Source organism: Triticum aestivum, chromosome 3D (assembly GCF_018294505.1).
Source record: "Triticum aestivum cultivar Chinese Spring chromosome 3D, IWGSC CS RefSeq v2.1, whole genome shotgun sequence".
In the NCBI taxonomy this organism is placed as follows: domain Eukaryota; kingdom Viridiplantae; phylum Streptophyta; class Magnoliopsida; order Poales; family Poaceae; genus Triticum; species Triticum aestivum.
The window spans coordinates 169,161,349-169,174,502 of NC_057802.1; the positions used below are offsets into that span (position 1 = coordinate 169,161,349).

Here is a 13,154-nt window from a genome sequence, read left to right on the forward strand (position 1 = left end):
AGAGATTTACTAAAGTTAGTTGAAGGCCTCGACGCTTCCCTATTTATGTAGTTCATGATGCTATGTTCAGTCCACATAGATGTATGATTTATAGGAAACACATTATATGTCCTATGAAATGCTTGTCAGTACTGCAGGAGTGAGCAGTAATGAAGAAGATATGTTGCACTGTTTTATGTTCCTCAGGGGTGAGTAGTTGATAAAAGGAAAGAAACCTGACTGGATAACCAACGCACATGATTCAGCTTTTTGGTGGATCCAGAGCTTTCTGATCTATGTGAGTTTGAGAAAACAAACAAGAGATGAAGAGATTGAGAGGGAAAGAGATGTCAGGGAGCAGACCTGTATGGATGAGACAAGAGGGCATCGCTGGGAGCAGGTAACTCGGCAGCGGCAGGGAGGAGACCCGTGCTCCGCGGTGCACACTCGCACGCGCACCATCGTTCACTCGCGGCCAGCCGCCCCGCATGCGTCCACGTCCCTCACGGCGCCGACCTGGCAGAGGACGGAGTGGTGTAGCCGCCTAGAAGAGGTCGTCACCATTGGGGAGCAGAGACGGCCATCACCGAAGCCGTGCGGTTTGGCCTGAATCTGAAGGCAACGGCGCCAACGGGCCGGGCAGAGGAGAGCTTCCTGCACGGTGACGACTCTTTTGCCTTGGGATCTCTCCGCTGAGCAAACACCGGTTAACTGACCTCGGCACGGGCATGCGTGGCAGCGGCGTCAAGCATGACGGTAACGCAAGCAGGACATCTGGAGCAAACGGCGGCGGCGACGCCGTGAGATTTTTTTTGCATTTTCTTTCCTTTTAATGGGAAGCGGACACTAGGGGCTGAATTTTTCCTCCGATGACACAGTTTTCGTCCGCTAGTTAAAATTGCTAAAGACATTTTTAATGAGGGTTAGTTTTAATTTGATGGTTAGATTTAATTAAGTGAGTTTGATCGTGAGGCTGTAATTGATCGAGATTGTTATATATAGATTAGGCTGGGTGTACTTAGCGATAAATATGTTTGTTTGTTTAGGTTAGTAGAGCGTTTGCTTGCCATCCTCCTCCCAGCTGACATTCGCCGGATAATATTACCGAGAAAAAAAAGAGAGGAAGACTCCGTCGATCTCCAGTGCTCCTCAGTCCACAACCGCCGCCGCCACCAGACCAGACCAATGGCGTCGCCTCGCCACCGCTCCCTCCCGCTCCGCCTCCTCATCCTCTTCCCCGTCTCACTATGTATCCTCCTCCTCCTCCGCCGCTCCTCCTACGCCGCACCTCCGCTCATACCCGCGCGTCCGGCTCCGGATCCCCACCGGTTCTCCCTCCTCATCAAACTCCTGGCCTACGATCGCCCCGCCCCTCTGCTCCGCTGCCTCCGTTCCCTCGCGGCTGCCGACTACGATGGCGACCGCGTCGCGCTGCACGTCCTCCTCGACCACCTCCCGCCCAACTCGTCCGCCCCACTCCTTGCAGCGTCCCACGAGATCCTCACCGCCGTCGACGCCTTCCCCTGGCCGCACGGGGAGAAGCGCATCCACTACCGGGCGGCTAATGTGGGGCTCCAGGCGCAGTGGATCGAGGCGTGGTGGCCTGGCTCGAACGACGAGTTCGCCTTCGTCGTTGAGGACGACCTCGAGGTCTCACCGCTCTACTACAGGTTCCTAAAGCGGGTGGTCATGCGGTACTACTACGACAGGGAGAACTACAGTCCCTACGTCTTCGGCGCGTCACTGCAGCGCCCCCGGTTCGTCGCAGGTGAGAGCTTAGTAAGCAGTGTGAACGCTTGCTGAATTTCTGGCTTGGTTAGGACTTAGGAACGATAGATTTTTGAATGCATGTTGTGTTGCGCAAATGTGTATGCTAGGTTGCAACTGCATAGACCATATTATGGCTTTGTGTATATGCGTACCAACTTTCATTGATCTTTGCTCTATAGTTAGGACATTGGGATTGTTTAGAAGACTGTTAGGTGGGAGATGGAAAGTATTTTGCATTGTCATGATCTTTTTTGTTGTGGGGATGTGTTATCATGATCGATGGGGATCTGCAGCCCCTGAGATCAGATTGGGTTCAGGGTATTCTGAAGTTAATTACCATTTTGGATTTTGTGATGCTAAATTTGCGAAACTAAACTGGTTATTATTGCTTTATAGAGTTTAAATAGAGTAATAAAGTCTGAAAAAACCTTAAACTCATACTGCTCGTCGGAATCAAACCCTGACCTTCTAATCCCTAAAATGGACACCCTATAATTACAGATCCCGATCAATCCTGATGAGTTTGGGCTAATAAGCTCTAATCTGGCCGCTAAAAGATAAAATGCCTTCTAATTGGCTTGGTAGCTGGAGCATATAAGAGCTTTTTGGATTCCCTGAACCCCATGTCTGCGGTTTTCTTTCTTTTCAGGTCTTGTCAACCTTGCTTGCTGTCGACATTTTTGGTTCTTAATTTCCCAGCAAGAAAATGCTAGGCTGAACTTATTCTGGTGCTGTTGTTTCAGTTGTTTTGGGTGACTATAGCTGTGTCTAATACAGACCTGTATTAGAGGGTGTGCAACCTGTGCATCTTCCCAGGGCCCCCAAATAACTAGGCCCGCCAAATACTTAAGCTAAGTGCCAGTACTAGTTAATGCTAGTTATTCTCCCAAGGAAGTTAGTGATGATAGTAATAATTGTGTAGGTAATATTAGTACCCAACAACGAACCTATCTATCTGGTCATTACTTCTTCACTTGAAATTTCCACCGTTTTTCATTTGGTAACAAGACCCAGTCAAATAATGTCTCATGTAACTGCTGCAATTATTATTTTCATGTGAAACAAACTCACATCTGATTGTGTTTAAGGTATAAACTTTAAATCCTTACCCTGATTTGTTTTTAATTTCGTTTACAAATAATAAACTTGGCTATTGTGGCTACTTAGTTGAAATAGCATTCAATAGGCAATACTAAAGTAGAGTAAATCGGGTTACGTAAATTGCTTACAATTGGTGATAAATTAACTATGTTGCTATTGCAGAAGTGCAGGGGTTGATTGGTTTTTTCGATGGTGTATCAAAACTGCTTTGTGTACTGTAAAACTGAATAGCACAACAAAATGCCCAGAATATATATACATTAACATACACTTTGTGAATTGGGCACCTACACTATTGAAAATGGTAGTTTGGAGAAGGTTGTTGACGAATATATAGTCGAAGATCTTGTTCTTAGATAGACTAGAAATGTGGCATATTTAACTTATTCCATCGAGTATTCCGATAGTTACACCGGTAGTTCTGATCAGTAATGTTTGCATGGTCTCTCTCCATTAGTGAAGTTGGACAATATGTACTATAACAGTGCAATGCCGTGTTATGTGGGCATAAACTTTTTATGTAAAGTACAAAGTATTTAGACTTTGAGGTGAACTTACGGTAGTTATCACTCCCTCCGATCCAAAATAAGTGTCGCACGTTTGAACTAAGGTTAGTTCAACCTTAGTACAAAACTGCGACACTTATTATGGATCGGAGGGAGTATTTCTTTACTATGTTTTTTTATCATTCATGTCTTCTATAATCAAATTGCTATGACTCTGAAAGAAACTGCCACTAACTGTTATTTATGGAAACTAGTTCTTTTGGATTTATTGGATGAGGGTTCATTTGGGGTTCAGTTCAAACTAGTATTATCAACGACTCTTGGCTGTGTTTTTTTTAAATATAATTGCTTTTAACAATACTACGAAATTTGTTCTTATAGACTATCTATACCATAGTGTCATGCAGATGCATTTTCATTAAATTAACCCGCATCATTTGAACCAAAAGGTTTCTAATCAAACCGTATGTTTGAGATAAGGGTTATATTTGGACGGTGTTATGACTTAATTTGAATTAGGTATCATGAGTTGATTTTAGAGTAAGGGAGATTTAAAGCAAAGCCTAACCCAAATCCCCTTGTGCAAACAGGGGAGATGTTACTTTCATACTTACAACATACACTGGTTAACTTGTTACTTATTACACTAAAGTGCTGGCAATGGTTCTGTTATTGACTAGTTGACCTTGAATTAAATAGGTAAACATGGAAACAAGATACAGCTGGACAGTGAAACTAGACTATTCTTGTACCAGATGGTTGGTACATGGGGCCAACTTCTCTTTCCCAAACCATGGAAAGAATTTCGATTATGGTATGATGAACAGAAAGCCAAAGGAATCAAACCTATTCTTCAAGGCATGGTAAACCTTTTTCTTAATTAAATTTTCAGTGTGCTTCCTCAGTTTATGTGTTAACATGTAACCTTGTGTATTATATTTACTAGACTAGTTTCTTTAGATTATTTTGATCTCTATGTGCTGTTGGATTAGTTAGCTTGATAGTAAATGTTGTTCCACTCTCATCCTCTGCAGAAAACTACAGGATGGTACAGAAAGATGGGCGAGAGAATATGGACTCCTTGGTTCATAAAATTTGTTCACTCACGTGGATACTTCAACATCTACACAAACTTCTTGAAGGAAAGGGCCCTCAGCATCTCTCATAGGGATGCAGGTGTGAACTATGGAAGAAGTGTTGGACCAGATTCAACATTGTTAGACAGGAATAATCTCGATTTCAACATATGGCAATTGCAGCCTCTAAAGAAGCTAAAATGGTATGACTTCTGCTTTGCTGAAATTCTTCCAGGAAGGTTTGTTCGGAAATTTAGTGAGCTTGGTTCTGTGCTCAAGTCTGTGCAATTAGGAAACAGTGTTGTACTCATAAGTTTGTATTCAGTGGAACAGAGGATTGTGAGAAACCTTATTTGCCATCTTGAGAAGACAGGCATGCGAAATTACGTCTTCCTTGGTGACAATTCAGAGTTTCTGGATGACCTTGCTCATAGAGGACATGCCGTCATTGATGCTATTGAGTTGCTGCAGGGGATCAAAATACGTAGTTATATGAATTCTGATGGTTTTGTTAAGGAAGTACTGGCTAAAGCTTACGTGATACAACATTGCTTGAACCTGGGTTACAATCTATGGGTACTAAATGGTAATATGATTTCACTTGACAGTAAGTTGGTTGAGCCATCAAATCAATCAGTTGACATTTTTACTGCAGACCCTGTGGATTTGATATTTATAAGAAGCTCACAAGGCTCTAAAAAAACATGGAACGAGCATATTATATCAAGAGTAGCAGATGGTGTGCTGCCTCCAAAAGGTGATTTTATTGCTTCCTTGAAACATGTGAGTTTTGTTCATATACTTACCAGAGCGTTGGAAAACAATGGTGGTGGTGTGAGGCTGGGGAAACTGAATGAGGAGATAATGACTATGGAATTAGGGCCTAACATGTCGAATAGATCACTGTCGGAGGGTCAAAGTAAAATGCTTTTCTGGTCTGACAGTGTGGCTTCAGATTCGGTACAAAGGCAACTCGGAAATGTGAATTTGTGGTTAATTGACTCAGATTCATCTTGTAGTGCTGTTGTTTGTAACCAAAAGCAGAAGTAGCCTCTATTATCTTACACATGTTCTTTTTACATTGACCTCCATTAACGGATCCTAAGGTAATATCGAGTATTTGGGACTTGGCCCTGCTCTGGCACTTACCCAAGAATATTGTTATCGTTTATCGATGGATGCATCTGCCATTTCTTTGTGATTTTTGTGGCCTTCAATCCTCCAGAACCCTGCAATTACTTTAGATGTTGATAACTGCTGGTCTTTGGAGCCAATATTCTGTACTTAATGGGGTTTTAAGGTGTTGATCGTTCTGATTGTTTGGTGAGGTTGAAGTATTCAGTTAGCTATGCTAGTCCTGATTGCTAGTCCCCATTCACTGGTACAATTTTTGAGAATCATCCAGAAGTCTGCAATTACATTTGATGTTGATAACTGCTGGTCTTTGGAGCCAATATTCTGTACTTGGGTCCTTAAGGTGTTGATCGTTCTGATTGTTTGGTGAGGTTGAAGTATTCAGTTAGCTATGTCAGTCCCCATTCACTGGTACAATTTTTGAGATGAACGTTTCCTGGTATGCTCGGTGTGAATAGCAGAGTTCCCTGCAGGCTCAGACATTGGAGACTGAATTGGTATGATTCTCTTATATCAAACTCTCTATTCCAATTCTGTAGCAACAATGTTTGTCTGCATTGCAAGTCATTTAGTTGTGGGCAGCTGCAATGAGAAATACTATCAGAGATTTGCCTATGCTTGTTTTATCGTTTGTTCAGTATGATTAGTTTTCCTTCAGTCTTACAAACTTGTGGTGCATCGGTTGTTGCTTGTGTTTTTATAGATATGTCCGGTGTTTCTGACCACTTGCAACTGAGGCTAGAGGCGACGCCAAGCTTGGAGGCAGCGAAACTTACGCTTGCAGTGTGTACGGAGAAAGCCTTGAAGATGTTAGAAGCAGCCTTAGAAGCCGAAAATCACAACTGCGGATGCTCTGAATAGATAGATGTAGAAAGAGTGTAGCTGAAGACAAACTGGTAGATGCAGTTGGTGGTGCAGATGCATTGATGCAATATCAACATAGTACCCCTTTTACTGTGAGATACGATGAGCATGCATCGTCGATCTGAAGAGATTTCCCAACCACAGTTGAAGATTCCTAGTAGCTCAGGAGCGTTTGGTTACCTGCATTAGGTCGGGCCAGGCCCGCGCGGGCAGAATTTGGTCCGTTTGGTTGCCTGGGTTGCATGCAATTCGTGGCCCACACGAACCCCAAAGCAGGTCTGGGCCCGGCTTTGGAGGAACGGCCCAATCGTTCGTTTTTTGCGAGCCAGGCTCGCTCGAGCCACGCGTGGCGAGGGCCTGCATGCCTGGGGACGCGTGGGAGACGATGCGACGGCTCATAACTCCCCACGCATCCTCCCGTCACCTTCCTCGCTAGTTCACACCCACTTCCTCTCTCTCACCTCATCGCCCTTTCGGTTTCTTCGATGGCCACGCCATCATCTTGCCACAGCCCACCCACTTCGGTCATCGCCGGCAGCAATCCCATCCAAGAGAGGTGGATTGCCGGCCTCTTCGCGACCGGAGTAGATCTGGTGGCGGCACTGCGAGCTCCCTTTCCGCACCATGCTGTTGTGCCGGGCCAATGCAGCGCCGGCACTGGTCGCTCCGGCTCCGCCATCGGAGCCGATGGTCCTCTTCATCGGTTCAAACCTGGCGAGGATCCAATATCCACCGGCGCCGTCCTTTGCAGGCCCCTCTTATGGGGTTATTTTTAGCCCCCCTAAGAGGGTTTTCTCCTCTGCGTCTGGTGCAAGGGGAGGGGAGCTCCAGGATGCCGGCACAGGATGAGGTGCACGGCCAGCCCTTGGAATGGCCGGGTCCTCTTCATCGGCGGTGGCAGCACCTCTTCCCACCGGGTTTCTCACCACGGCTGGCGTACGCTACACCAGCAACCCCCACTGTAAGCTCTCAAATCTCCCTCTGCTTCGTACTTAGGGTTCTTAGGGTAGTTCTACGCGTGTTAGGTTAGATTGTGGCCCGTACATTGGAGCCGATTTGATCCGATTCGACCGGATTCGATCAGAATCCACTGTTTTGGGGATGAACCAAAGTGCATGCTTACTTTTTTTTGCGAATCAAGAGCTTATATTACTCAAAAAGGGGAATTACATCAAACTGAATACAATCAGCTAGGAAAGTAGGCATATAATTAATCCATAGACATCTCCTTCTCTCCTCTGTGGCCTGTTTTGTGCATCGGTGAGCCGCTTCATTGGCTTCCCTATGTACAAAAGTAAGCTCACATCTAATAAAACCTCCCATTAGCTCTTTGATCTCATGGCAAACGGCAGCAAAGGCCGATCTCTCTGAAAAATCAGGGTTGCACATTTTTACCATCTCCTTAGCATCACTCTCTATACAGATCATGGTGTGTCCCAGATCTTTTGCTATTTGAATTCCATCCCGGATGGCCAACAATTCCATCATTTGAGCACTGGATGCAAAACGATACCATTGAGCCTGAGCTCTTATAAGCATGCCATTCACATCTCTGATCACTAAACCCGTGCTACCTCCACCGGTATAATCGAAGAACGCGGCATCAACATTGATCTTAAGGATACCCTATCAGGAGGTACCCATTGAAATGTCTCCAACTTTGCCGGAGTTTTAACTTCTTTGCCTATGGTTGTTAGATCAACAACATTATCCAGTGCCCAACAAACAGAAGTTTGCACTGATCTTTCCTTCTTCCCATGGGTCCTATCATTTCTCTCCGACCAAACCGCCCAGCAACCCCAAAGGACAATACATGTGAATTGATCAGAGCCTAGCTTACCTTCAATCAAGTCTGATGCCCAAGTTTGCGGGTGTAGCTCTGGAATTTTAATGTGCGTGAACTCTTTCATTTCTTTCCAGAAGAGCCTTGCCCACGTACACTGAAATAGAGCATGGATGATAGTCTCCTCCTTTCCACACAATTCACAAAAAGGCAATTTCTCTATGTGCCTTTTCAACAGAACAAACCTACAGGGAACAAATTCCTTTATGACTCGCCACCAGAAATTCTTTACTTTAGGCGGCACAGCTATTTTCCACAACTTTTTCCAAAAAGAACTTCCAGCAGCTACTGACGTAGATGGAGCGTCTGACTGTCGCACCCAATTGCTTAGCGTTTTATAGGCCGAACGAACAGTGAAATTGCCATGTTTCTCCTTCTCCCAAGCCCATACATCATCTCCCAAGTTGCCGATCGGCATTGCACATATTGCCTGAATATCCGGCGCCACGAAGTTTGACTAGTACTTCCATATTCCAGGTGCCGTTCTCCTGATCGATGAGCTCTTCCACCTTAGTAGCAGTAGAGCCTGGTAGCCGAAGGATAGGTCGATAGCCGTGATTAGAAACAATCCATGGATCCTCCCAAATTTTTATACTTGATCCGTCTCCGATGCATTTAACTAGCCCCAGTTTCAACACCTCTCTGCCATGTAATATGGCTTTCCATGTGTGTGAGGAGTTCCTCTTATTTGCTGCAGACATAAAATCAGAGTCGTGAAAGTATCGTCCCTTGAGAACCTTAGCACAAAGCGAGTCAGGATTAGTCACTAGTCTCCATCCTTGCTTAGCCAGCATAGCTTGATTAAAGAGACCAAAATCTCTAAAACCCATTCCCCCTTCGCATTTTGGAATAGCTATATCTTGCCATTTTTTCCAATGCATCCTCCTTTTATTTTCATCTCCTCCCCACCAGTATCTTGCAACAATACTAGTAATCTTTTTACATGTTTTTTTTGAAAGCCTGAAACAACCCATTGAATAGGTAGGTATTGCCTGACATATGGACTTTATCAACACTTCCCGAGCTGCACTACTCATTAACTTAGGTACCCAACCATTCACTAGTTTCTTGATTTGAGCTACCAAATGTTCAAACTGACTGTCTGATGATCTACCTATTGCTGTAGGCAGTCCGAGGTATTTCTCAATCAATGCTTCTACCTCAATGCCAGAGTGAATATGAGTTTCGGCTTTCATCTCAACAGTACAGTTTGAACTGAAAAATATTGCCGACTTGGACTTGTTAACCATCTGACCTGAACCTTCCCTATAGAGCTCAAGGATTTCATTTAGCCTTGCTGCTCCATCACTTGTAGCCTGGGTAAAGACCAAACAGTCATCAGCGAAAAGTAAGTGCGAGACCCATGGGGCGTGGATACCTACCCTGATTCCTTTCCGCAAATGAGCAGAGCCATAAGATTTTAACAAGCATGTTAAACCTTCTGCACATAAAAGAAACAGATAAGGTGAAATCGGATCTCATTGTCGAATGCCACGAGAAGGTTTAAACGACTCTGAGAAAACTCCGTTCACTCGGACAGAGAATGAAACCGACTCCACACAAGACATAACTCTGTCAATCCACTTATCTGCAAATCCTAGTTTTACCTGAACTGCACGGAGATACGACCATTCTACCCTATCATAAGCTTTAGCCATATCAAGCTTTATCGTGCAAGCCCCTGACTTGCCTTTCTTCCTTTTCAGATAATGAATGCATTCGTAGGCTGTTAGAACATTATCCGAGATAAGCCTTGTTGGCACAAAAGCGCTCTGTTCCTCAGAAATAATTTCATCAAGGATGGGTCTCAGCCTAATCGCCATAACCTTTGACACAATTTTGTACAGTACATTGCATAAGGAAATAGGCCTGTACTGTGTAAGATCTTGTGGTGCTTTTATTTTTGGAATCAGTACTAATACCGTTTGGTTAATTGCCTCAGGCATGTTACCCGTATCAAAGAACAATCTTACTGCAGCACACACCGAATCCTTCAATAAATCCCAGTGTCGAATATAGAACCTCGCCGTAAGCCCATCAGGACCCGACGACTTACTGGGGTGCATCATGAACAAGGCGTTCTCTATTTCCACATCTGTCAATGGCGCACAAAGCCTCTCATTCATCAACTCTGTAACCTTGCTGGGTATAGCATATGTAACACTTTCCGGCCTAGTGTCAACATCAGCAGTAAAGAGGTTCTTATAAAACTTGATTGCCTCTTTTTCCATCTCCTCTTGATCTGTAATAATGCCACCATCATCCTTTTTCAAGGATTTTATACGATTCGTTCTCTGTCTCTCTCGAGCTCTAGCATGGAAATAATCAGTATTGATATCCTCAGGAGTGACTGTTTCGGGCTCGGACGTGAGGGGCGACCCAAAGCGCGACCTAGGGTTCCACTGGTCCGCCGCCGGCCGCCTCCTTGGCGGTGGCGGGGGGCCGGTGTTCTTTGTCCCAGGGCGGCGCCGGAAGGTGCCATGGCTGGTTTCTTGTCCCAGGACGCTGCCGTAAGGTACTGTCGCTGGTTTTCTGCCTCTCTACTACGAGTTTCTGCTGCCTTTGCTGCTGGAATCTCGTGGTAGATTAGCTTGCCTGCTCTACTCATTGGATCGGGTGAGCATCTTGAGCATGATGTTTTGAAGGTCTCGTAAAGGAAGTTGTGCTCCAATTTTCTCAGATTAGCCGCGCGATGAACATCCTAAGTCTAAATTGTCGGGGTTGTGGGTGGCCCGAGACACTTGATGAAATAAGTAATTTAGTGAGGTTGTATCACCTGTGCTTAGTTTTTCTCACGGAGACTAAGCTGTCAGCTACGAGAGCTCAGGATATGCGCTTCAGGCTCGGCTTCTCCAATGCTTTTGGTGTTGGAAGTGATGGTCTAAGTGGTGGTTTGGTTTTTTTTGGAATAATGACTCAACTGTGAGCTTGGAATCATATAACAATTCTCACATTGATGTCTCGATACAGAACGAAAATTTGGGAGAAAAAGAGTGGAGATTCACAGGTTTTTATGGGGAACCGGTGAGATCGAAAAGAAAGAACAGTTGGGACCTAATGAAATACTTAAGGAAGAAGTCTGATAACCCATGGTTCTGCGCGGGTGATTTCAATGAAATCCTGGACGCATCAGAACAAATTGGTGGGAATGTAAGAGATGAATGGAAGATGGATGGGTTCAGGGATGCTGTGGAGGAATGCAGGATGGATGATTTGGGTTATATTGGCCTGCCATATACTTGGGATAATAGACAACAAGGCATTGGCAATATAAAAGTTAGACTTGATAGAGGTCTTGGTGATGATAAATTTCAGGAACGTTTTGACAGTACATCGGTGCAGCACATACAGACTACGGAGTCAGACCATTGTGCTTTGATAATTTCAGTACAAAAATCAATGTGGTTTGGCGGAGATAAAAAATCAAGACCTTTTCGTTTCGAAAATGCCTGGACAAGACACGGAAATTATGACAAAGTGGTGACCCAAGCCTGGACTCCTCACAGTTGTAATCTAGCTGATGTGCATGACTCACTGGCTGTTGTGAAGGGAAATTTGCAGAGATGGAGCAGAAATGAATCCGGTTCAGTACCAAAACAACTGAAAATATTAAGGGAGAAACTGGAGAATGTTCGTGGCAGCTCTTTGGGGCAACGACCATCTAGGCAAGAGAGAAATTTAATGCGAAGAATCTCGGAATTAATAACTAGGGAAGAAATGATGGCTCGGCAAAGATCACGGGTAAATTGGAAGTTGAAAGGGGAAGTGCATGCTTACTTTGTTCATCCCACATGGCTATTGTTCATAATGCAGTATTAGTTTGCATTCTTTTTGTGCCACATTGTTGCTTTGTATTGCCAAATTGTTAGTTTGTAGTGCACATTGTTATTTTCTATTGCCACATGAGCAATTTATATGATACAAACAACGACAACAACAAGTGCAAGCAAAGGATACACCATAATAATAGCTTGCACAAAGTAAAGGGAAGAGATAACCACAAGTGGAGCCGGTGGAGACGAGGATGTGTTACCGAAGTTCCTTCCCTTTGGGGGAAGTACGTCTCCGTTGGAGCGGTGTGGAGGCACAATGCTCCTCAAGAAGCCACTAGGGCCACTGTATTCTCTTCACGCCCTCACACAATGCGAGATGTCGTGATTCCACTAGTGGTGCCCTTGAAGGTGGCGACCAAACCTTTATAGACAAGGTTGGGGTTATCTCCACAACTTGATTGGAGGCTCCCAACGAAACCACGAAGCTTCACCACAATGGAATGTGGCTCTGAGGTGACCTCAACCGTCTAGGGTGCTCAAACACCCAAGAGTAACAAGATACGCAAGGGATTAGTGGGGGGAATCAAATTTATCTTGGTGGAAGTGTAGATCCGGGCCTTCTCAACCAATCCCTAGAAAATCAATAAGTTTGATTGACTAGGGAGAGAGATCGGGCGAAAATGAGCTTTGGAGCAACAATGGAGCTTGGGGGAAAAGAGGTATGTCAACTTGGGGGAGAAGACCTCCTTTTATAGTGGGGGAGCAATTCCAACCGTTATCCCACATCTCAGCCCGCAGAGGGCGGTACTACCGCTCAGGGGAGCGGTACTACCGCGAGCCCCAGCGGTACTACCGCATAGACACAACGTAGGAGCCAAGAGAGGGAGCGGATGTGGACAAGAGGGCCTCGGCGTTACTAGCAGCGGTGGTAGCCGCGGTACTACTGCTCACGAGAGACATGCTCATCATCCCGCGTAAATCCAGACCGATGATGGAACAATGGTTGGCCAGCGGCCCTCCACGCGTCGTCAGCCTCTTCGCCAACAAGTGGTGCGAGTTTTGGGTCTAGGTGCAGATGTTCAAGGGACACATGCTGCTGGGGCGCGGC

General features: G+C 45.1%; 1 protein-coding gene across 1 annotated transcript; it reads left to right on the forward strand.

Moving 5' to 3' along the window:
• The first annotated feature begins 1,046 nt into the window (after positions 1-1,046).
• LOC123078082 (uncharacterized) lies at positions 1,047-6,573 on the forward strand. The gene is made up of 4 exons (XM_044500472.1): positions 1,047-1,747; positions 4,056-4,219; positions 4,391-6,063; positions 6,270-6,573. The coding sequence occupies exons 1-3, from the start codon at positions 1,165-1,167 to the stop codon at positions 5,480-5,482; spliced, it is 1,839 nt and encodes a 612-aa protein (XP_044356407.1). The 5' UTR covers positions 1,047-1,164; the 3' UTR covers positions 5,483-6,063; positions 6,270-6,573.
• The last annotated feature ends 6,581 nt before the right edge of the window (positions 6,574-13,154 follow it).

Excerpts from the sequence above, each read along its gene's own strand:
- LOC123078082 (XM_044500472.1), top strand. The coding sequence starts at position 1,165 with ATGGCGTCGCCTCGCCACCGCTCCCTCCCGCTCCGCCTCCTCATCCTC. Across the intron at positions 1,748-4,055 it reads GCGCCCCCGGTTCGTCGCAG|GTAAACATGGAAACAAGATA; the intron begins GTGAGAGCTTAG and ends TGAATTAAATAG. Across the intron at positions 4,220-4,390 it reads AACCTATTCTTCAAGGCATG|AAAACTACAGGATGGTACAG; the intron begins GTAAACCTTTTT and ends CATCCTCTGCAG.